Source organism: Aethina tumida, chromosome 4 (genome assembly GCF_024364675.1).
Source record: "Aethina tumida isolate Nest 87 chromosome 4, icAetTumi1.1, whole genome shotgun sequence".
Lineage (NCBI taxonomy): Eukaryota > Metazoa > Arthropoda > Insecta > Coleoptera > Nitidulidae > Aethina > Aethina tumida.
This window is the reverse complement of record NC_065438.1, coordinates 9,519,266-9,545,362: the sequence shown is the minus strand read 5'-3', so window position 1 is coordinate 9,545,362 and position 26,097 is coordinate 9,519,266. Positions and strand designations below refer to the sequence as shown.

Genomic DNA, 26,097 nt, shown 5'->3' with positions numbered 1-26,097 from the left:
CACTCGTTTAATATACCCATATATATATATATATATATATATATATATATATATATATATATATATATATATATATATATATATTAAAATATCCATATATTCTTTATCAATAGTAGAATAAACTTCTACTATTATATTTAATTTATACTGTACTGTTGATTAGAAAAAGAAATATTTTTGCAAAATGTATAAATTAGTAAAAACACATGTAATAGCAATAAACATCTCATTTATTCAATAACATATCAATCAACATCAACAACGGGGATATAGCAATGAAAACATGCTGGACATAAAGTAAATAAACTGTTTTATTAAAAACTTTCAATATATTAACAAAAATAAAACACACGATAATTTGATCTTATCATAAATGGGCGGCCGCCCTCGGGCTTTCCGCCGCCCCGGAATGTTGAACCAAACGTAGTAGTGTACGCATTGTCGCTCTCTCCTCGTCTCGTCTCGCTTCGTCGTCCGTCATCCGCGTTCACGTGAGCGGCCTACCCGCCTCCATCGCCTTGGGGTGGTGGTGGTGGTGATGGAAGGGCGTGGGTGACACCATTCCCGGTGGCGGTTGCATCGACAGACTCGCCATCGCCGAGACCGTGTCCTTGTCCTCTTTCTCGTTGCGGAGAGCGTCGTTGTAGGAGCACGCGGCGCTTTTGTGCGACTCCTGCAGACAGGGCCAGTGGGGACTTTGTGCAGCGATCACCTTCTGGAGAGCTAAGGTGGCGTTCGAGCATGGTGTGCGAGCCAACTCAAATGGCGAGATGGCGGACGGCTGGTCGCCGAGCAGAACTCTGACGCACTCCTCGGCAGAATCGCATATCGAGGGCAGATCGTAGCCGCCTTCCAGTGCCAGCACCACTCTGCCTCTAGCCAACTGCATTAACTGTCTGTGTAACAAGAAGGAAATCACAGTTAACAAAGAGAGTGATAAGTCGACATTATCTATGTACCTTGTCATGTATCCAAAACACGCAGGCGACACCCTGTAACCACCAAGGGGAGGCGCGTGTCCGTCCGTCGCGTCGAATCCGGCGGACACTAATACTATGTCCGGGTTGAATTCGCGCGCAATCGGCATCACGACACTCCGAAACGCTGCCAGGTATTCGGCGTCGCCCAATGGTGGATTCAGACCTCCAGACCAGGCAATGTTCACGTTGTAACCGACGCCGGCGCCCGCGCCGCACTCGCCCGTTCCTCCTGTACCTGGAAAGAAGTTGCCGTCGTCGTGCCGATGCATCGACACCACCAACACCCTCGGGTCGTCGTAAAAGATCTCCTGCGTCCCGTTCCCGTGGTGCACGTCCCAATCGAAGACCATGATCTTGTGCACCCTGTATTCCCTCTGCAGGATCCTGGCGGCTATCGCAACCGAATTGAAATAACAGAATCCCATGGCCTGTTGCGCTTCCGCATGATGACCGGGCGGCCGCACGATGGCGAATCCGTTGCGGATGTCGCCGGTCCACGTGCGCACCGCCAAGTCGACCGTACAGCCGACCGCCATTCGAGCAGCGGGGGCGGTGTACACTTCGTTCCACGTTGTGTCCGTGTCGACGCCGATGCCACCGCAGTGCAGTCTTAAATCAAATAAAAATTTGTTTATAATATATAGGACAATTTAAACAAAAGAAGTATGTGTACCTCACAAAAGCCGTAACAGGAAGTGTATTGAGCTTGCTGAGCTCCATTTTGTGTCTGTTCAAGGAGCTCGTTCCATATAACAAAGCGTGCGTTTCCGAATGGCATGTTTGCAACTCTTGCGTCGTCGCTTTCCGCGGCCTCAGCCTGTCACACCTAAAACCAAAACATCAGATGCATCACAAATCCGATTGACATGTCGAATATCGATTGGTGGCGAGTTCCGAAAATAAATTCTCACCTGGATACGAGTCCGGTTTCCAGGAGACGCGACCAGATGCTCTGGAGGCGGCCCGCGTGCTCCGGATGGAGGCCGTTGTTGCCGCAGACGCACGCGTGCTTCAGCATCTGGTTGTCGTACGCCAGGCCGGTGGAGGGGGTGGAGGAGGCGCGACGGCGGCAAAGCGTGGGCGGCGGACCGCCCGTCACTCCGTCCACGACGCCGGGGGCGCAGGCCGAGCCGGGCTGACCCAGGTGGACCACGGGGCTGCTCAGGGCCCGCGACAGCGGCCTTATGCTGCCGAAAATACGAAACCCTTCAGTTATGCAACACTTGCAAGTAGTTGCGAAACGGATGAAAATATCTATCCATTATGATTTTGTGTGGGTGACAGTCACGCAACCAACTTATGCATTTATCCAACATTTATAAATAAGTCTCATTGGCGGATTGTGATGTCGATTGGGAGGGAACTGTTGCACCCCGACAAAAAATTCGCCCCTATATATCAACGAATTGACCAGTTTGAACCGTCAAGGCTATAAATCGATAACGCAATAAACAAATTCGCGATTTGCAACAAAAGCATGTCGCAGTAGCGCATGAACACATAAAAAAAATAATAATAACAATTTGCATGAACATGCGACCGCGCTAAAAATAGAGGATCGTTCGCTCGAAGCCATGAAACTAAAAATAGAACGCGAATTATAAACAAATTATCGTTGAGCGGGTTTGATAATTTTTTTACGTGTGTGTTTCGTTCTGCGCGTTTTCTCAGGAAAACACACACGAGATCAATGTTGTTAATTTCTATTATCCCGATTTGTTTTTCCACAACACCAGCAAAATGTGTTTATTATAGACATTTATTTTCTATTAAACATATTAAATATCTCTACAATAATAACATACAGTGTGGCTCATTTGAAAGAGGAAATTTATATTTTTGGCAGATTTTAATAAAAATTTTTTCAATTGAAAAACAAGAAAATATGTACTTATAGACAAAATTTTACATTTTTTTGGCTTGAAAATTAGGCTACTAAATTGTTTAAAGCATATATAACTACATAATTTGCTTAAACACCCTCTGAAATGGTTATATACTAAATTACATAAAAAATATGTAAAATCAAATATTCTTTTTTCTCTTTTTTTTTTGGAATAAACTATCAGAGGATGATTATTTTAATAATCAGTGGTCGTTCGTGACTTTTGAGTCTGGTAAGGCACATTATATATTTAGAACAGAAAAACAAAAACAATATTTTATTTTTATTTACACATAAATTAACAACATACAATTCGAATTCTTTTGTGATATAAATTTAGTCCGCAAGATAAATTTTTCAAATCACAAAAACTCCTTTTATACTAAATATTTTTACTACTTTCAAAATAAACTGAAAAATCAGAAATGTTAGGGAATTTTGTTCGTGTCAGTTTTTGGAGTTATTTTATTGATTAGAGGCACGCCTCAGTTCACCTAACTTTGAAACAAAATCTGAACTTAACTGACGCACAAAATATTCATTGAAATTTAATATAAAACTGTTATTGCTTGTTTACTTGTCCGTTAGAATATGTCATTCTTCTATCTTAGTTTAAATACTAAGTTATATTCTATTTTAAAGAATAAAAGCATAAAAATGTATTTGTTGAATAATACATTTACACACATTTAAGATACTTTTTAAATTAAATTTCTAATCATTAAATTTTTTTCAGTATCCAGGGTCTTTTTAATTAAATATTTCATATATTATGAATAATATTCTTATTTTTTTATATAATATTATTAATATTTATCTTCATTTTTAACAATTTACATTACTTGTAAATGACTTAATTTTTGTACCTTTAAAAAACAAATATAATTAATTTTAATTGATATTAATTGATCAAACTTGCTTCATTTTATTGATTTTTTTATTTAAACAAAAAATTTTTACTTTTTTTAAATTTTTCTGAACAAGAAAATAAATAAGATATATTTAAAAAATCTTGTTTATTAAATAAGTAAAAAAAAATTGGAAATTTAAACAAATACATATAATAAATCTGGTTAATTGTTAAAAATAAAATGACTCACGTGACTTATCTGAGTAGCCGTCGTGTTAGGTCACAAAAAGAATAGATTTTTAATTTTACCACAGAATTATAAATATGCATAATTTTTTTATGAATTTTCGTATATACCATTTTATTTAATCCAGTGATATATTTAGATTTTTCTGGATGATTTACTTCAATTTTCATGCCTAAAACATTTCCAATTTGGTTTTTGGACAAAAAATAGAACATTTTCTCAAAATGACACAAAAATTATAGATATTTAAATGGGCCACACAGTATATAAATTATATAGTTAATATGTACAAAAGATATATATTTTGTTTGCTAATTGAATAAAGAGTATTAAGGAAATAGAAATACAAAAACCATTGTTGCGAACCAGTTGAATCAAGTTCTTTGATGTTATTGTCAATGTGAACCATAAAATAATCAATATAACTGAGCAATTCAATTATTTATTTACGAAGATTTTAGTAAAGTAATATTTGTATTATTCTACTGTTTCATGTTTTTATTTCAGAAATTCAATGCGGAAAATTTGATTAATTAATTGTTAATTAATTAATTTATCTTTTGAATTTAAAGGGATTATTTAATAAACATGTTTTAAAAGGTTTTAATGGGGCCATTGAGGGAGAAATGCGGTTCGTTTGTTTCGATTGTGACGATAAATAAATTGCGTCATTATCGTAGCATTTGTGAATAAAATGCAAATTGGAAAACAAGGCAGAAATTGTCAAGAGCAGATGCTCAATTTCTATGGGTCCATCATAAAATCTGCCATCTGATTACTCCAGGAAAAGAGATTTATTCCAGATTTTATTAGATTTATTTCCATTGTTGAATACCTATCAGGTGAAAAGTTTCACCTTGACAATAAAAAAAGGGGTGAGAGAAAAGAAAAAACGTGAAACGCAAAAGGTTAGATGCGAATTGAGATACTCCCCGAGCGTGAGTTCTAAAAATAAAAAATCAATCCTGGTGGATTTCCACATTTTCCGCTGTTTCCACGAATTCCCTTCGTAACAGCAGCGACCAACATTAGTGGTTTGGGGAAGAGAAAAAGGGGCGTATGAAAAGGAAAAGGCAATTTAGCGTCTATTTTTAACCGTTGGGTCACTGCTGATTGTAATTAGTGTCAATGGCGTTTGGTGCACTCAACTGACCCGACCGACACTACATAGTACATACATTATATACGCCCTATACATAAATATAACATACTTTCTTAATCGAAACGGAAAATTTATTCCTCATTGATCGCCCTCTATAATTTATGCTGTTATCAATTGATTTTTCATTTGTGCTTTTAAATGTTACAAGTCAGAAAAGTGTAAATAATAACTTTTTAAACGAATAGATAAGTTATCATTACATGCTGTTTATTTATTTATTTATAACTTAAATTTGTGACGTTAAAAAACTATAAAAACCCATAGAAACAATGCTAATTTCTATTAGTTTTTAATTAAGAATTCGTAGTAGTCGTTAATATTTATGACGAATTTTTATTTTTGCAAGACAATCACTTTTTATAATTTAGTTTTAAATATTTTTTGTTATGTAAAATTATGAAATAAAAATACTAGAAACTAGAAAATGCTGAAATAAATTAATCGAATAAAAATTTATTTCATTTTTTATTTTTTATGATTTCTTTGTTTAATGAGAAAACATTGGTAATTAAAAATCAACGATAAAATATAGTACATTATTGCGAAAAAGAACAAAGTTTTAATTTGAAATGATACATGTGTGTGGTGAGTCAGTCAGTCAGTTCCATTGTTGATGAGTACGTTTCGTACCGTGCGCACGAAACCTTCCTCAAGCGCCGAGATATTGTTTCCAGCCACCTGTTCCATCGCCACCAGAACGTGGGGGTTATAAATCAATGGACACGCAGCGACGTGTTGCCCCATTCCTCCCCTCCATTTCGCTAGTTTCTTTTTTTTGTAGCGTGTCCCGATCGAAGCTCGACTGGCTCCCTTATTATGTGTCGTATCTAAAAATAGGAACCCCGACTCCCACGCTCTCCCGTTCGACGCAACCCACCTCCCTACCTCCCCATCCCCCTATCGCCCTCTCTTCGCCCGGTTTTCGTATCGACACACATTTCGTGTCGTAATAACTTTAAATTTTTAAATCATCATTTATTTCTCCTATTGACGAACGATCCAATGAATAGATAAATAGTAACGGTGATTAAAACACGCAATTACGAAAGTGAATTTCAATGAAAACGGCATATACGTGTGTTATTGTGTCGCGAATGTATTGTTTGTTGTGTTTGAGTTGTGCCGCGAGTTCGAAACAATGGACAATGGAAGACAAATTGGAGCGGGCGATTAAATGGAAAACGTTCATGAGTTCCCGTCAATTACCTCCTCGATTCGTTCGCCCTGAGTTCGAGGTCGCGTTGTTCCTGCTCCTCGGGCGGCGGCTGCGGCGGTTGCGGTATCGGAATGGGCGGCGCCTCCAGCTGCGGATGGCCCAGAGGCAGCGGCGAGGACTGCGTCCTGCCCAACGGTCGTATCACTCCCCTGGACTGCTGGGGCTCCTGTAGCTCGCAGATCGTGTCCAGGGGCTGCTGTTCCTCGTGCTCGGCCTCGATGGCCGGCAACGAGGGGTAAAAGGGCAAGGTACCAGGTAGCATGGTCCCGGTGAGCGGCATGCCGAGACGGGCGGTCGCCGCCGCCCGGGCTGCCGCCTCGCTCAGGTCGGGACTGAGGACGTGGTGCGTCGCCAGCGAGATGTTCGGCATCGAGGGACTGCTGAAGAGCGCGTGTCTCTGGTACTCCTCGGCCTCGCACGGCGGGCTCAGCTCCTTGGGCGGTTCCTGGGGCGGCGAGTCGCTGGGCGGCAGACACGTGCTGAGCAGCTTCTTCTTGAACGCGGGCGGCAGCAGGTGGCGCTTGCTCATCGGGCTGCAACGTCGTTCCATCACACGTTGTTTCAGTCGCACCTTGAGCAAGTTCGGCTCGGATGCTGCGAACGTAATTACAAAAACGAAACTGAATGAATGTTTGTCAAATTGGGGGAACGACGTGTCTAAAAACTTTATGGGCCCTCGACTGGTATTACATCTTTAAAATGGTTAGATATTTAACGGAATTCGGAATATTTCATGATAAACCTTTTTCAATTATTAGGACATGTGTCTGGCAAAATTGAGAGAGGTAATTATTGTTCGGTAAATATTTAGTTCGCAAGTGGAAAGTGTAAATTACGTTTACGTGTTACGATTTTCGCTGAATCGCATATCAAAACAATTTATTTATCATACGAATTTAAGATGTAAATCTGGTTAAGTAAATAAAATCGAATGTTCGTGTTACTCAGTAGAAATTACAATTTTTATGCATCATTTAATGAAATTTAATGACCGTTTTTAAACGCGTTAACGTAAGTATCAAACATACAATTAGTATTTTCTCCTCGTACAAAAGAGAATAATAAATTAGTCGACACACTATAGGTATAACAATATTTCCATTTCTAATTATGGCCTTTCCCGATACAAACATAATTGCTGCATAAAGTTTAGTAATATATATTCATTATTGAAATTAATAAAAAGATCAGGAATTTAGGCAACGCTGTGGTTTAATTTTTGATTCGCTAAAATAAAATTGTTTATTTTATATGCTAAAATTGGTTGACTGTTACTTGAATTATGACTCATAATATTTATCGGAATTTAGCGAATGGTTTATGGTTTGTATTTAATAATTCTTATACATTATTTTTGTTAAGTAATTGTAAAAATCAAACGCATACTTTGGAACTAAATTAACAACAATATAATTTGGACAAGTAAAGAATAAACAAATTATTAATTAATAATTTTTTTGTTTCAGTTTGTTTTAATAAATAATTTTTTTATTATTAAAAAGGGAAAAACAATTTTTGTGTTGATGTAAATATAAGAAAGAAGTAAAAGTATTAACCTGTTTTTCTTAAAGGAAAATCGTTGTTTGTAGTAGAATCAGACCCTGTATCCATCCCTTCTGACCTGAAACAAGAAAAAACGGATTAAATTCATGTTCATGTTTAAACTTTTGGTGAATGCGCACCATCTATTTAAATAATTTGTTATTAATTAGTTTACTTTTTTAAATTACTATTTCTCGACGTTTTTAACATATTATTTTTTTTTAATTGCGTGAAATTATGTACTTATGGACAAAATGTCATGTTTTCAAGCCTGAAACCAAAACCTACTTGGTAATTTCTTAGGCATAAAAACTGTCATACCACCAATTCTTTCATAGAAAATCTAAGTACACCACTGGATTAACTACATCCCGAAATGGGTATATACTAGATTTCATAAAAAAATTATGCATATTAATAGAATTAAAAATGATATTCTCCTTACGAATTAATTTTTCTAATCAAGTTTATAAAATAAACTGTCAAAAGTCGCACAAAGTATCTTATTTTTCAACAATATTGAATTATGTATAATACTTCATACCACCAATTCTTTTATAGAATATGTAACTACACCACTGGATTAAGCACATCCCAAACTAAGTATATACTAAATTTAATAAAAGAAATTACGCATATTAATAAAATTAAAAATGATATTCCTATTATGAATTAATTTTTTTAATCAAGTCTATGGAATAAAATATAAAATCATATCATTTTAGTATGTTCATGGTAGAATTAAGAACTAATGTAAGTAAATTACCCAAAATAAATAGAAAGAGGTAACCACGAACCGTAGATTGGAGGAAACAAATAAAATTTGAATATTACCAGTATTAGTATATTATAAATATAGTGTTACTAGTTTAACATTCTAATATTGTTTTATTTTATGCTATTTTTGACAGATAATGATTTTTAATTTTTTCACAGAATTATGAATCAGTATAGTTTTTTACAAAATTTGGTATATACCCAATTCAGAGGGTCAATTTTAATGTCTAAAAATTCGCCCAGTTTTAAGCCAAAAAAACATTAATTTTTAGTTTTTAATTTTTTTTTGTTAATTTCTCGAAATTATGTACTTATGGACAAAATGTCGCGTTTTCTAGCCTGAAACTAAAACTTACTGAGTAATTTTTAAGCATAAAAACTGAATAAATCATAGCACCAATTCTTTTATAGAAAATCTAACTACACCACTGGATTAAAAATCTCCCGAAATGGGTGTATATTAATTTTCATAAAAAAAATTGTGCATATTAATAGAATTAAAATTATATTCTTCTTATGAATTAATTTTTTTTAATCATATCTATAGAATAAACTGTCACAAGTAGCACAAAGTATCTTATTTTTTCAACAATACTGAAATATGTATTATACTAATATTTGTAATATTCAAATTGTATTTACTTCCATTAACTCACTGTTCAACTCAAAGCATTTATCATATAATTTTCGTAAGTTCATGGTAGAATTAAGGACTAATATGAGCTAATTTCCAAATGATTAAAAAGAGGTAACCACGAACTGTAGTATAAATATAGTGTTACTAGTTTAACATTCCAATATTGTTGAAAAATAAAGTATTTTATACTATTTTTGACAGTTTATGATTATCAATTTTTTCACAGAAATTATGTACTTATGGACAAAATATTACGATTTCTAGTCTGAAAAACCTACTGAGCAATTTTTTAGGCACAAAAACTGAAGAAATCACCACCAATTCTTTTATAGAAAAACTAACTACACCACTGGATTAAGCACCTCCTGAAATGTGTGTATACTAAATTTCATAAAAATTATGCTTATTAAAAGAGCTAAAAATGATATTCTTCTTATGAATTCCGATATTGTTGAAAAATAAGGTATTTTATGCTATTTTTTACAATTTATGATTTTTAATTTTTTCAAAGAATTATGATTAAGCATAGTTTTTCATGAAATGTGGTATATACCCATTTCGAAGGGCACTTAATTCAGTGGTGAAATTAGTTTTATTATAATAAAATTTGTTAATGTGATTTCTTTAATTTTAATCTCTAAAAATTGATCCAGTGGAATTTGGTTTCGGGCCAATTTAACTGTTCATAAAATAGTACACGAATTTCTCGATACATAAATACGATAAATTAATTCGTATTCTTAAGAATCCTTTTATAAAAAACACAAATTTTGGTAATATTCTAAAAATAGGGAAGAATCATAACGAATGAAATTCTGTCATAAATCGTGCGTCCTCTAGATATTTGTCGACAATCAATTTTGATTATTTATTGATGACACATTGGCTGTAAACAAATTATTATCACCACAGTCTCGTGAATCAATAATGTGCATGACTTAAAATTTGTTCAAATGATGGGACCACTCGCGACGATTATTAAAAATTCATCTTAAATTCTCATCATTTATTAATAGTTTTGTGCCTTTAACAAAGGAACCGTTGAAATGATGCCAAAATCTGCGGAATTCCCGATTTGTCGTTCCCGATGATACCGTAACACTTTTAAAATAAACATTGTACTTTTGAGATTGTCGCCTCGTTTCTTCACGGTAACATTTAAAATTTATCGCAGCTTCAGTTGTTCATAGATATTTACGTGTGTATGTACGATAGAAAATGTAAGCAACGAGAAAAGTTCTTAAGTTAATCCGAACACATGTTTTTCAGGAGTCCAACTAACCAAAACAAACATAAATTAACAAACACACCTGTTCTTAATGCAACAACATAATTGAAACTGGTTTATAGAAACTTTTGGCTCCCTTCATTTGAGAAGCGATCGCCAAATTCTGATTTTCTAACAATTAAATCGTGACTGGGTGCAGAAAATTTTACGTATCACAATTACCAATTAATTATTTTGAGATTGCAATTAGCGTATTAGTACACATAAAACAGGAATGAATTTTCATTGAAAACGGTTTAAAAATAGATTTATTTCGAAATGTAGTTTTCATGGCCGACGAATTATTATTTTTACATCCGAATGTAAAAAACGAGCACCGCTTCGGGCTAAAAACTAAACCAAACACACAACTACTTATTTAATATGTTAATATTTAATGTTGATACATTAAATAGTTTCTACGTTCCTTTTTCCGAGAAGGTGCAAATCACTCGGATTATACTCACAGAGGTGGAAAAAAGTATGGAATATTTACTTACTTGTTACAAATGTTACTTAATATTTTCCCTAATCTGATCATATGTAATTAATTCATTGCAAAATCGGTCCATTAATCACAATGATCATTACTATTCACAGAGTTTACTTTTTCCTTTAAATAAAAAATCAATTTGGTTTTGAAAAAAGTATGAAATATTTTATAATAATAATATTAACTTCAATATTTCAATATTTTGTGTTCAATTGTATTTAGATCTGGGGGCTAAGACGGCCATTCAAACTCAGTTAAGTTTATCCTTAGAAATCTTCTAAATGGTACTTGGTACCTTTTCTTGGGCAAACAGAAATATGGTGTTTTCCAGTATGAATTGAAAATCATCCATTTTAGCCACCACTTGATTCAAGGATCCAATTTTTGATAAGGAAAAACCATAATGCTTCCGCCACCATATTTAGCTGCAGGAATGTGGTATTTATAGTGGTACTTTCGTCTCTCCAAAGGACCCTGATCCGTTTGTCCAGAGCGATTTTGTAAGTGCCAGACGGGATGCTTTGTTTTCCTTTCATAGCTGTGATTTTTTAACTGCAACTAAGCCAAGTAGTCCCGCATCAATAAGACTGAGAAATCGCTACTAACATCTAGATTAACTTGATTTTTTGAGGGGGAGTCCTTTTACAATCTTGGGAGTGCCTTGCATCGATTTTCAACACCACCTAGAATGCGGAATTTACAGAAAATTTTTGAATAATATTTAATGTTTTAGCCATACCACATTACGTTCAGTCACTTTCACAAAGTTCAACTACTCTTTTCCTAAATTGAGGAGAAAAGTAAACGTGTTTAGACATTACTACGTTGAAACCGACCAAAAATGTTAAGAAATTAAGTACAACTGACAGTAAATAAACTAATATCCCCATTACAACAGATATAAAAATTCCAGGGTATAAAAATCAAATTTTTAAAAGTATTCCATACTTTTTTCCATCACTCTATACTTGTATAAATGTTCTCCCGAATAATTTTCTTAAAAACACAAAAACAATTTTAATTAATTGGTTAATCTGTAATTTCTATAAATAACCGACTATTTATATTCGTATCATAATTAATTCCGACTGTTAAAATGTATTTCACAATTAAATTAACAAAAAAAAGGAAAACAAGCAGTGTTCAAGTACGAAAACTGGTTTGTTGTTGGCACATATCTTAATTTTCGCAACATCATATTTTGATTGTCTGATAAACAACAGCTTATTTTCCTTATCAGTCCGCTATCTAAGTTGATAGAAAAAATGAAAACATTTCGAGTACGGATTTTTTCTATTGTTACATTGTTCCCGCTTTGTGGGCACAGCCTCTTAATTCCGGGAAACGAATCAAGAAATAGAATTTGTTCCATTTTATGTTCAGCTTAATTTTAGACAAGGGCTAAATCCGATGCTATTATTTTAAGAAGCACTCGCTACCGAAATAACTCGACTCCACTTCTTGCTTCTAATTACTTTCGAATCCTCACTTTTCGCAGGTCACTTGTTTAAAATACAATTTTCCCACATTAATATTCACTTGTTTTGTGTTTTGTGAGTTGTTTTTATGCCTTGTTAATTATCGGTAAAGGCTACTAGATCGATGGAGTTTTATTCATGTGCAAATGGAACAAAGAGGGAAAAACTAGTTTATTCGTAAAGTGCATGCGATTTTCCGGACAACCTTTGTTCAAGGAGAAACTAAATGGAAAAAAAATAATTTCTTCGTTCAAGTACGGGTGTAGGAATTTGATAAGACGATTGAGATAATTTGTTTTAACACAAATAATGTGCAATAAAAACGTGAACTTCTTGATCTCAAATACCACGTGTAAATAATAATAATGTCCACATGCTGATAACGTTTTAGGAAATGATCGACTTCACGAATCACAGATTTCGTTGTTACGTAATTTGTAATGTATATTTACATATTACATATCTGTGTCATTTATAATGTATGTATACAGAAAAAAGCTGTTTAAACGTCAGATTTGCGTCACAGGAGGATTAAAACTATTATAAAAAGTACTTAGTATACTAATCTTCGGAAAACACACAAAAATGTTGTTGCAGTTTGATTTATTTGTATATTATGCAAAACCGTCTTAAACATAACGTAAAACATGTGTTTTTCGACGATCCGATGCGGATCTATTTCTGCCCACTTTTTCACAAACTTCCAATTGGGTATTTCGTGATTGGATCGCGTGTTCATTCCACGATTTTAATTAGGTGCAAATAAAAAATCGAGTGCACTATAGTTTACACTTGAACAGCGTTGAGCTCTCACTTAATCACAGGAAACGTGAGACACGCTGTCTTTTTTTCTCCTTTTTATGTACTGCTACTGCAATTTACTTCCCCTCTTCATTTTGCTTTTTTACTTTAATTCGACACGTGTTGCTCTTTATGTATATTTATAAGTACCCATTGACGATCGTGTTTTCATTTGGTTTTAAATTAGTTAGTTACTGAAATATTGTTTAAATGTGAACGAATCTAAAAATAGCCGGCATAAAATTGTAATCGCCACAATAAAACACGACAGCAGAATAGAATCGATGAAAAACTAGTTATAAAAACTGGCGGGCTATTTTCAGTTGGTAAATTGAATTCAGCCTTGTTACTTTGACATTATAGCAACAATTAATGGAACATTTTTAATGTTGGGTTCGGCTTGCACTCGTACCAGATAATGGAATATATTTACCACCTTTTTCTTTTTATTTACCACTTCTATTGATGAACTGATAAAACGTCTGTGTAAGTAAAAGTATTTATCAAATATTACTTTTAACACATACAAAACAAAATGATAATGAAGCCATTTACGCTTTCGTTTATCGAAAAATAACAGGCATAATTATAGAAAGACAGTCAACAAATGTAATGTTAAAATTTTTTGTCTGATTTTAACATTTTTCCACGTGTAGGGCTAAAAAATATGTACTTATAGACAAAATTTCAAGGTTTTTGGTCAAAATCAAATCTTAATAGGTAATTTTTAGGCATAAAAATTCAAGAAATCATACTAGAAATAATACTAGCACCTCCTAAAATAGATATATACCAAATGTCATAAAACAATTATGCATATTTAAAACTTTTTTTTAATTATAGTGCAAAAAAATATGTACTTATGGACAAATTTTCAAGTTTTTTGGTCAAAATCAAATCTTAATAGGTAATTTTTAGGCATAAGAATTCAAGAAATCATACTAGATATATAACTAGCACCACCTGAAATAGATATATTCCAAATATCATAAAATAATTATGTATATTTGAAACTTTTTTCAACTGTAGGACAAAAAAATATGTACTTATAGAGAAAATTTTAAGTTTTTTGGTCAAAATCAAATTTTAATAGGTAATTTTTAGGCATAAGAATTCAAGAAATCATACTAGAAACAATACTAGCACCTCCTGAAATAGATAAATACCAAATGTCATAAAACAATTATGCATATTTAAAACTTTTTTTCAATTGTAGGACAAAAAAATATGTATTTATATATGAAAATGATTTTATTGACAACGTTAATACTAAAAAATGCATTTTTATTCTTTAAAATAGAAAATAACAAAGGTAGAAAAGTGAATGAATATTTTGTGCGTAAGTTCTCCGAGGCACTTCTAAATGTGCCTCTTTGCGCCAATTCATTTCAACATGGTGGTCAGTTGTGGAAAGATTTTTAATATTACTCTATCTCTTTTCTTTGATATGGTAGCAACCAATAATAACAAAAAAGAATTTATTAACATAAGAAATGTAGTTGAGTGGGGATTAATTATTAAATAAATGGTATTTTCAATTTAAATTACTATGACATGTGCTTGTTGTTAAAGAACTAAACTGTCCAATTCCTAATTTTACTATTTTAACAAAGATAAAAAACAGTAATAAAAAAAATATTTTACTGGTTATTGCTTTTAATTTTCAAAGAAGACTCTTAAAACTCAAATTTTCTTAATAAAATTAATGAATTATATGCAAAAGTTGCCCCAGAAAAATTGAGAAATATGAATGGTAGATTGGTGAAAACAAATTTCAGGAGGTGCTTAATTCTGCAGTAAATTTGGAATTGCTATAAAAAAATTGCTAGATTGATTTCTTCAATTTTCATGCCAAAAAAATTCCCAGTAGGTTATATAAGTACATATTTTCTCGCTTTATAATGGAGAAAAAAGTCTAAATCGGATATAAAATACAAATTTTATGGTGTAACAAATTCAAATGGGCAACTCTGTATTTATATTATAGATACCCAATAAAATATTATAAAATTAGTTTTTTTGAAGATTTCTGATGAGACAGTGATTGAAAGCAAAAAAATATGTTTCCCCCGCAAAAAGTTGCGAATACTTAGTTATTCGACCGAACCAAATTAAACCGCACTTATTTATACCGCAATCTATTTTCCAACCGGCGAATTTTTAAACCCGTCTATTATTATTTCGACGACGTCGAAAATAAAACAGGATCCATATTAAAATTCGAACTGCACAATCCGCAACTATAAATACATATTTCGGATCGATGCTCTAAACTTAGACGCGAATTAAAATTAAATCGTCAAATTTTATTTTTATAATTTGTTATGTTATGGGATGTTACGTTCAACGTTCATAAGTGTCAGTCAGTACGAGTAAGTGTATTTGCCACACGTGCACAACCAACAGTTACATATTTATTTGTATTTCGTCCATTTCTATGGCAACCTTATAATTATTCGTAATTTAATCGGTATTTGTAGTTATCAATTAAATCGTACAGCACATTTTTCCAATTATTAAACCAGTTTATCCCACATAAAAAAGTCATTAAAACGTGTCTGCCTTAATTAAAATTCGAAAATATGATATGAAATTTTCACCTTAAAAAAATCATAAATATTAATCCATCTATTGAATATGTAAAACATGTGAATTAGTTTAAAACGCTCAGGCAGCGTTATAAATAAAACGGAACGCGTGGGATTTTCGCATTCTATTTATCTCTCATCTCGAGATACACTTTACTTTATTATTATTATTATTATGATTATTTATTGCATTCTTAAATCAATTGCATAAGCGTCACTTTAATAGCGCATTTGCAATGCATTTTCCATGTTTTCCATTAATATTTATTAATTAAATTAAAGGTCAGTTCTTTTCCTTTTAATTTTAATAAAAACCTAAGTGTAAACTTTATGTAATTTTTTAACATGGAAAGTTTTGATGGTCAATTAATATAATAAAACCGCCGATTAAGTCAAAACATAAATAGACTAAATAATTTGTTTATAGAAGCCGCTGATTTAGCAACAGTTTGTAATAATTGTTGCCATGTGTCGTTCGAATTCTATGTAAACAATTAAGTGCAGGTGAGGAATTAAATTGTGAACCAACAAAAATAGATTTGTTGAAAGTGCAATAATAAGTGATGTAACAGCTTAGACTTTTTCTAAGTGTAAGTCTAGAAATAGAAATACTTATTTTGTTGTTGAATTCGTTGTGTGCATCACTATCAATTTTGGTGCGGCAAAATAACAAACATGTTTGTAACCGTTTCTTTGAATAAATTTACATTTTGCAAAATTTTCCGCTTCACTACATACATATTAACGTGGTTTTTAAGTTCGTAATTAAAATTTAATTAAACTTCCTTGCGCCCTAATCCAATTTCAAGGTGGGAGTTAAGTAAGTAGTTGGAAATTACGTGAGTCATCCCAATTTTTCTTTTGCCAGGAGAACAATTTTCGTCTAGCGCAAAAAAATAACATAAATGACGCACTAGCACCGATTATTTTTAGACCGACCAAATTAATTTTGCACCGTTTGTCAGCTTGGTATTTACTAAAATATCAACAAATTCCTTTTCCCCACGTTATACGTTTGTACGTACAGGTACAACACACAATTATTATTATTACAACAAAGAATAAATCGATAAGATCACTTTGTAGGTGGAAAAGAAAACAGAAAGTTGGTTAAGAAAAGGGTGAAGTGGTTAGTTTCCACCCCTTGATAATAAACGGCACCTGAAGAGAAAGATCAATATTGACGTTGCGATATTACGACACTGGAACTATTTTTAAACCCGTCCGTTCGTTTTTCATTTCGACTTATATAAAACATAAAATACATTTCGGACTGCTCTTTTCCACTAGAGATAAAATAATTTTGATAACGCAGACAGCGTAACAGTTTGTTCAATGATAACTTACGATCTGTGTTGGATAAGGTCTAGGTTAACATACTGCTCCAATACTATATTTGTTTCGTGCTACTTTTTCATTGAAATTACGTATTCGGATATTAATAATAAATACATTTTAAACCAATTAATTCCAGTTTGAAAGAAACGAGTCCAATACACTGGTCGTTGTTGATATTGGAATCGAAGCAGTAAATTAGTTTCGTAATTATTAAGTATGCAGTGGTGACTCGTGTGGTTTGAGTCTGGGGAACAATATTTTATTTTTTTTTATTTACAATTCGAATTATCAGTGTTTTGGCCACGTAAGTAAGTCCCCAAGAGAGATTTTTCAAATCACAAAAACCCCTTTTATACCAGATATCACCACTACCTTTTGAAAATAAAAGACGTGGATAACGAACTAATTTATTCATATACTGTACTTTCCCCAGCTAATCAAATTTATCGAGTCAAGATTAAATCCATGTTTTTTTGTCTCGTATTCGTTAAAGTATTCAAATTAAGAAGGTTTAATTCTTTAACGATAAAAATTTTGTCATAGTATATTTAAACAGGAAATACACATTTATTTAATAAAAACCACTCAGTATCATTTCTTCTGTTAATAAATTATGTTTGATTAGAGATGCAGTATTACAAGCAATGTTCGAGAACTTCGTTTGTGCCAGTATTTGCAGTTATCTCATTGGCTTGAGGCACGCCTCAGTTTCCCTGTCATTGAAACAATAGCCGTCCTTAAAGCGCATGCGCAACTATTAGAACCAAATAGTGACCAGTAAAATAATTTATTTATTACTGTAGCAAAATATGTTAAAATCACGTATTTCTTCTTGTATTTGTTTTAAAATTAAGAATTGGGCGATTTAGTTCTTTAACAAGAAACATTTTGTCATAGTAATTTAAACTAAAAATACACATTTATTTAATAAACAATACGCCACTCAAATACATTTCTTATGTTAATAAATTCTTTTGTGTTATTATTGGAGGAGCAATATTAAAAATCTTTCCACAAGTGACCATAAGGCACACAAGAAGTTTCTTAAACTGAAGAATCGGCAATGTTCGTTGCCAACTTCGTTGGTTCCCCGACCATTGAAACAATAGCCCGACATTAAAGCGCATGCGCAAATGTTGGAACCAAGTAAATTAATTTATGAAACGAACTGGCGCGAAGAGGCACATTTAAAAGTGCCTCTGGAGAACATAGTCATAAAATTCATTGAAATTTAAAATAAAACTGTTACTGCTTGTTTAAGTGTCCGTTTTACAACAGATTATCTTTGTTTAAATATTAAATTATATTCTATTTTAAAGAACAAAAACATAAATGTAATTTTAATATTAATGTTATATCAATAAAACCATTTTTGTCAGGCACTTCTTGATCTACCTCATCTGAGGATCCGCCTCTGAAAGTATGTGATATCGAATTCCACTTAAATATTATTAGCAAATGCAAATTCGAATGAAGCTCGTGTATAATTTTCACTAATCACGAACAATTTAAACAAGTACGTAGAAAAAAATAAAAATCGTGGCAACACACGTAAAAACAGCGTGTGCACATAATTAATACCTTACCATCGAAATTTCTGTTGAATTTGTTCGGTATGTCAAAACAATAAGATTAGTGAAAACGAAAATAAATCAATAACATTGTTTCGGATCGTAAACAGCTTTGGTTTGGGATTTCTATAATTACCAACATTACATTGCATTACATTGGACACACGGATCAAAGTTCCCAAACAGCAAATGAAACAATAAAATCATGAATCATGATTCGTACGAACTGAAGATTGGTTACAATGAATTATGCTATTATTATGCAAATATCCTTGAATTTAACGTGTTCCTTCTGGTGATTTTGATGTTGAATATTTGCAGGATTTCCGTAAGAGAGTGTGACGGTCAAATTTTATATTTGTAGTAAACAAAACGGAATTCTAACAGTATTTATTAACCGAAAATTTGAATTAATTAAAAAAAAATCAGGGTATGCGCATAATATTTATTTATATTCTTTTATACATCGTAAATTAGAACTTGTTTATATTAATCTGTTTCATTTGAATACGCATTTATTAAGAAACACATTGTTTTTATTTCACTTTCCTTTATGTACTGTTGCAGTTACGTATTTAAACTAAATTTAAAATTACAAGTCGTAAAAGTTTTATTATCTGTTTAAAAACATCTTTCAAGTCTATTTTCAGATCTCAAATAGAAATATATATTTTGATAAGTGGTTCATAACAAAATAAATAAGAAAAAATACATACTTATCTTTATTCAATTTGTATTTTACATAACAAAAAATCAAATGTTACTTTTATCATGAAAAATTAATCAGTTATTGAGTGTTCGGTGTATATTTTTTCTGTATCTTATCATTATAACTTGGTTGGGAACTTTTCTCGTTGCTTTTTAAATTATTATTTGTAATTTTTGTTATGTTAGAATATCGAAATAAATGTTACGCTGCGGACGCGTTGTTTTGCATGTAGGTTCGTTCGTTATCTCGGTTCGAGCCGCTATCAGCTCGACAAACATAATTGATGGCCATTAAAAGCAAGGCCCGATTCGAGATTGATCATTCATTCGACCGGGTCGTTTGACATTCTTGGTCCGTGTCCGCAACAGAGCACCGCGTAGTGTTTACAAACAGTCTCGCGTCTCGCGTCTCGCGTCAGTTGGCAGCCCTTCGATCAGCTGATCACCAAACTCACCAGCAGGAATTGTCCGTCCTGGCCGTCTTGCATCCGGACGCCCGCTGCAGCAGGAAGTCCTGCAGCTTCTGCTTCACCTCCGTGGAGGCGATGGCGCTCTCCTCGTGCTTCTCCTTTTTGCGCAGCGCCTCCAACTGTTCGCGCTGCTTGATCTCCTGCAGGTGTTTTTGTCGGTCCCAGTACTCCTTCAGGTACTGGCGCAGCTGCTGCTCGTGCTGCTCGACCAAGTGCTGCTGCTGCTGTTGGAACTGCTGCAGCAGGATCTGGTGCTGGAGCTGGTGCTGCTTCTTCATTTGCAGGATCTGCTGTTCGAGCTCGCGCTCGGGCGTCACGCGGTGCTGCTGCTCGGCCATCGTCACGACGACGGGTCCATGGAGTCCATGACACACACCGCGCACACTTTCCCTTTATTTCTAATTCAATCTAAGGAATTTATCGGTCAGCTTGATCCACCATCGAACACGATGAACACTGAAGAACACACTCAAGATGATCCGCACTGACGCGAGTCGCGACCCGACCGAAAACCAGTCACTCGCAGTCACAGTCGGACTGCCGTTCTACGGTCTATGGTCGACCGTCGACGTTGAGGTCGTTTCGATTGCTCGCGGAATCGCGTCCACAGATGGCGTCGCAGCAGGAACGCCGATGCGCTGTTGCCGGCTACCTCAATCTTCTCTGCCACTGCGATTGTTGCAGGAAACTGCCCAATCCGATGACGCCCTCCTTCGCCACCTGTGATTCACACGCCACCAATACACTGCACTCACATTACCTTTGACTGTTCCAACCTAACTGATGATATTTAAGATACACCACCTTTATTATTATGTTGTTAAATATTAACACTTCCCGAAACAACAATCCCACGAACAAAATTACAGTCAATCAAAATCAATCAAAATTCAACTAAGAACAACACCGTCACCGTCCGTCTCTTTCCCAACTTCGGAACAAGCCCATTTCCCATCCTTCTTCCTGTTGCATTTTAATCAGCGGCCGAAGAATTTCCGCGAACCTTTCGATAATGGTGTTTCGAATGAATTTATGTTTTACGTCTTTGGGTTTTTTTAAGAAACGTGAAACGTATTTTAATGGTACGAAACGTGGTTTGTCCGTGGCACAAGAATTATGTTTCACTGGATTAAGAGATAAGAGGAACTTTTTTGTTTGTCTTGCTTTTTGTGCATAACTGTGATGACTCAATTTTAATTATAGATTAACAAAAGTTTATGAAGCGCACTTATATTTAAAAAATACACTGGGCTGTAATATTTAACGTTTTAAATGATAATATACAAAATAATAGACATAAATAGAAACGCAAAGCAATTAGCTAAGTGTTTAAGTCTATTTTCAGTTTATGGTGCAATTTATCATGCGACCAAATTAGTTGCCCCGTTGATAAAAAATCTAATAATAACACCAACTGACGTTATATTCAATATATCGCATAAACTTAATTGATATTCATAGATCTTATCACTGTATTATTAGCGAATCAATTTTGTTTTTTCTGTCCGACAAACTGTCTGATTTCTTGTCGTCCGTATTGATTTCTCATGACTATAAATAAACCCCCAACTGATGTTTTGTTTAGGAATTTAAAAGTACGTAAAACACCCAATAGTTCGCCTTTTGTTTAGGTTCTTTTTGTCGGATAAGTTTTGGACAAAAATATTGGAATATTATTTTATTTGCTGCTAGTTGTACTTAATTGCTTAAATTTCGATCTGTTTCAATGTAATAATGCCTGAACACTTTTCACTTCAATTTAGGAAAAGAGTAGTTGAACTTTGTAAAACTGGCTGAACGCAATGTGATGTTTTAAAAACATTAAATATTACTCAAGGTGGTGTTGACAATCAATACAAGCCAAGACGTCTACGAACAACCACTTTCAAGATAGACAAAATTGTAAATCCCGGAGGAAATTTCGATACAATTTAATCTAGTTGTTAGTAACAGAACACCCGAAATATTGCCTTATTGATACGGTTTTACATAACCAAGTTATAAAAGAAAAACGGAGTATCCCATCTGGCATTTTCAAAATCCCACTTGTCAAGGAGTTAGGAAAAATAGGACACTGTCTTTTGGAGTGAAGAAAGTAAATTTAATTTGTTTGGGTCGGATGGTAGAACATTATGGAACGGCCAGCGGTGTAACGATACAATTTAAAATACCAGATTCTAGTTAAACATAGAAGTATTATGGTTTATGGACGCTTTTCTCGATCCAAACTTGGACCCTTAATTCAAATGATACATACTTTGCGTTTGGTAATTTGATTTTAAAACATATAGTATGTAGTTCTATTTAATTATAAGATTACAAGAAAAAATGTACAAAAATTAAATAAACCTAATTCATTAAAACAAACGTAACATAATTTATTAAAACAAACATAAACATAATTTATTAAAACAAACAATAATACTGAAACAAATATACCCAGATTGATTAGTTATATTGCCTTTTTTCTCACTTTTAATTCTGCAAACTTGTCAATTAGTTATTTAATAACTCTTTTTCTATATAAAGCAATGATAAACTATTTAATTTTTGTTGGTCTAATGTAAACCTTTTGTATTTTTATTCTGACCATCTTTTACCACTTGCTGATTGGAAGGGATAAATAAATTCACAGAATTATGTTTAAATTAGAGAATGTTGCAATAATATTATTTTCCTGAATAAATGACCACATGCATTCAGGCAAAATAATATTTCTTTGCTTATAAACGTCCTTTGTAATACTGTAATTGTAATACTTCATTTTTCATTTCTGCTAGGTTTAAATATTGTTCATAACATTTTAATTCCTCTATTAAAGAGTCACTAACATCATTATGCTGAAAAATTGTTTTATATCCCTCAGGTCTGTTGTTAATAAAAATATCACAACAAAAAAAAAATATTAATTTTAAAATGTTCTTTGCCACTGAATCTTATTTCATCATGAAATATGTTAGTTTTCTTATTTTCTCCAATCTTTTATCATTAGTATATGTATTTTTCTAAATTGTCAAAATCAACTCTAACAGTTTGTATGAAATCTATCAATGAATCATATATTAAAACTGCTGTATTTAAGGATTCGTCTTTTAGTTGAAGAGTCTTATTTGAAGCGTCTATTCTCTCTAAAATCTTTTCCCATATAGTAAGTAACAGTACATACTCAAATGTATCAAGTTTTTAATGTAAATAGGCAGTATAAGCCAATCAATATCTATTAACTTTTCCCCCGCTATCCACACTATAGGCGGGTAGCAAAATAGTCCAAACTAATTTGTTGATTGATAACAAAAAATAAGAGATAATTCTTTCACTTCCGTATGTATAGCAATAGAGTAAAATTATCTCACCCCGCTTTGAAAGTCAAAAAGGCAAAAATTACCCGACCCGCTAACAATCTACAGTTCTCGAGACGGGTATATTTACCCGACCCGCTTATAGTGTGTTAATTGTTCTGAAGAGGGAAACAAAAGTTAATTTTCTTGTGATTTGTTTTGTTCCTTTGTTGCATCGAATAGAAGATGATTCCAAAGATCCATTTTTTTATTTTGGTAGATTTTTTATATAATACTCTCGCGTGGCGCCTGTTAAATATTCTACAAAACTCTTAGTTTCATCATTACTTTGAGATGATTTTAAATTTATGTTTTTCTCCTTTTGTTTCATCTTCACAAACGGAATTGATTGGTTTTTCCTGCTGGTTTTTTTGCAGAATAGTTTCGGGACACAAATGATGTTTGAGCAGGTGAAATTTGTGAAAATGATGAACTTCTTTTGAAAACCACGTTCTAAAATGAAGGAAGAAAATAATCTTCAATTATTTAATTGAAATTTTTAATATAATAATGCAATACTTTTATAAAAACTATTTTTATTATAGAAATTCCGGAAAGTATTAACTCTGAATCCAATAATTATAAAAATTAAAAACCTAATTTTCAGGTCCCATTAAAGAATGGTTTCAATTGTGCTTGAATGACCGCCTCAATTCCACGATCTAAATCCCACTGAGCTCCTTTGGGAAGTATTAGACCGTCGGATGAAAAAAAAAAACATCAAATGCAAACAAGAATTTCTACACACCATGTAGGATCAGTGGCTACAAATTCCTGTTGACACATTCCAATTATTATCTATTTTTTATTAATATTAAATATTAAATATTAAATATTAAATATTAAATATTAAATATTAAATATTAAATATTAAATATTCTATATTTTTTTCTAGATCAACTTGGTTATTTATTAAAAAAAAACAAAAACCTGTGAACATAATGATTAATGGAATTAATGGACCGATCTTGCAACAAATTAGATTTGCAACAGATTAGGGGAAACATTAAGTAACATTTGTAACAAGTAAATAAATATTCCTCACCTTTTTCCACAAATAATAATAGATAAACTCTAGTGATGTGTCAATTGATTTTTAGGCTAAAGCTGAATAGATTTTCTAAATATAAAAATTACATACAACTTCATACATACATATCTATCTAATCAATAAATTCATAAACAACGAATAATATCTCAAGAGTTTCATTATATTTTCATTTTATTATAATCGAATTGATAATATAAAATAAGTTACATAAAATTAATTGCTTTAATATTTATTTGTTAATCCACATTTTACATTGATTATTTAAATTAAATGAATTGCTGTTCTATTTGTTGTTTTCTTATTAGTAAATATAAATAATAGTTTATGATTGTTATTTAATTTTCAATTCATAATCATTCTTCTCTTTATTATACTTCATGTATCATCATTTGTTTAAACCGAAAGTTGTTAGTGAAATCAGACTGTTAAATCTAAACGAAAACTAAAAATGTAGAGTATGTATTTGTGCCTTCATATAATTCTTTTTACACATAATTATGATGTAATATCCATTGTTTGTTTTAAAGGAAAGTTGTCAGTAAAATCGGACTGTTAAATCTAAAAGAGAATTAAAAATGTACAACGTGTATTTATGCCTTTATATGATTCTTTGTATAACCATAGTATCAATGAGTTTAGATTGATATAAAAAAATGGGATGATACCAAGTTAACAGAATGTTTAAGAATTATTCCATAAGAAAATGAATTGTACGTCAAGATATTTATATTTATTTATTTATTAATATTGATCAACATTTAAAAAAATAATGAATCTAAAGGGGGCGATAAAATAAAAAATATATTCACTGTTAATTTACAGAAACGTGAGTGAAAAATTATAGTTTAAATAAATAATGAAAATATATCCTAATATTATACAAATATTTAAAAAAATGGATTTGATTAAATATATATATATATATATATATATATATATATATATATATATATATATATAGAGCTAATAATATAAAAATAAGTTGTACTACTTTAATATTTATTTGTTAATCCACATTTTACATTAATTAAATAAATTAAATGAACTGCTGTGACTTCTTTAAATTACAGTTAAAATGTTTTAGTATAATGCAGAATTTACATCTTGAATGATTTATAGCAAACAAATGAGCTTCTAAATTTAACTTTTGAATTAAATATAGGACAAGTTTGCAGACGAATAGTAAAAACCGAAGATTTAAAAATAATCATCTGCCGATTCACTTTTAAAACCAACACAAACAAACAACGAAAATAGAAACTCAACGAAAATAATTAGAATTTTAGTTAATATGCTACTCTAAAATAGCAGAAAGAATCCATGTAAAAAGCATCAATTAAAAATCACAATGACATGTAATCGTAATAATGTAGTTTTTGATAAAGTACCGTTTAAAAATAAATTACTTTATCAGTGTGATAGAGGATTTAAGTTAAAAAAACCACTTTAAAATACCGCATCCTCCTAACTTCCGCACGTTCATTTAAAAAATAACAGGATGTTCTTAAATAGATTTAAGATTAGTTTCACGAAGTGTGAATGCCACAAAACATATATGAACAAGAAGACTTAACTTTTTAATCACGTCAATAAAATTTAATTGTTTTTTTATTGGAACGAAATATGTATATATTAACCTATTAATTTGCTGATAAATAGAAACATATAAAAATAAATAAATATCCTTAAGACGTTATC

The 26,097-nt window shown here is 32.4% G+C and overlaps 1 protein-coding gene across 1 annotated transcript; it reads right to left on the bottom strand.

Annotated features, from left to right (window-relative positions):
• Nucleotides 1-293: 293 nt before the first annotated feature.
• On the bottom strand, nt 294-21,038 carry LOC109599058 (histone deacetylase 7). Its single transcript, XM_020014993.2, has 7 exons — nt 19,996-21,038; nt 7,897-7,961; nt 6,331-6,934; nt 1,892-2,167; nt 1,654-1,806; nt 960-1,589; nt 294-896 (listed from the first exon to the last, which is right to left on the bottom strand). Exons 1-7 carry the CDS (start codon nt 20,346-20,348, stop codon nt 488-490), a joined length of 2,490 nt encoding a protein of 829 aa, XP_019870552.2. The 5' UTR covers nt 20,349-21,038; the 3' UTR covers nt 294-487.
• Between the last annotated feature and the right edge of the window lie 5,059 nt (nt 21,039-26,097).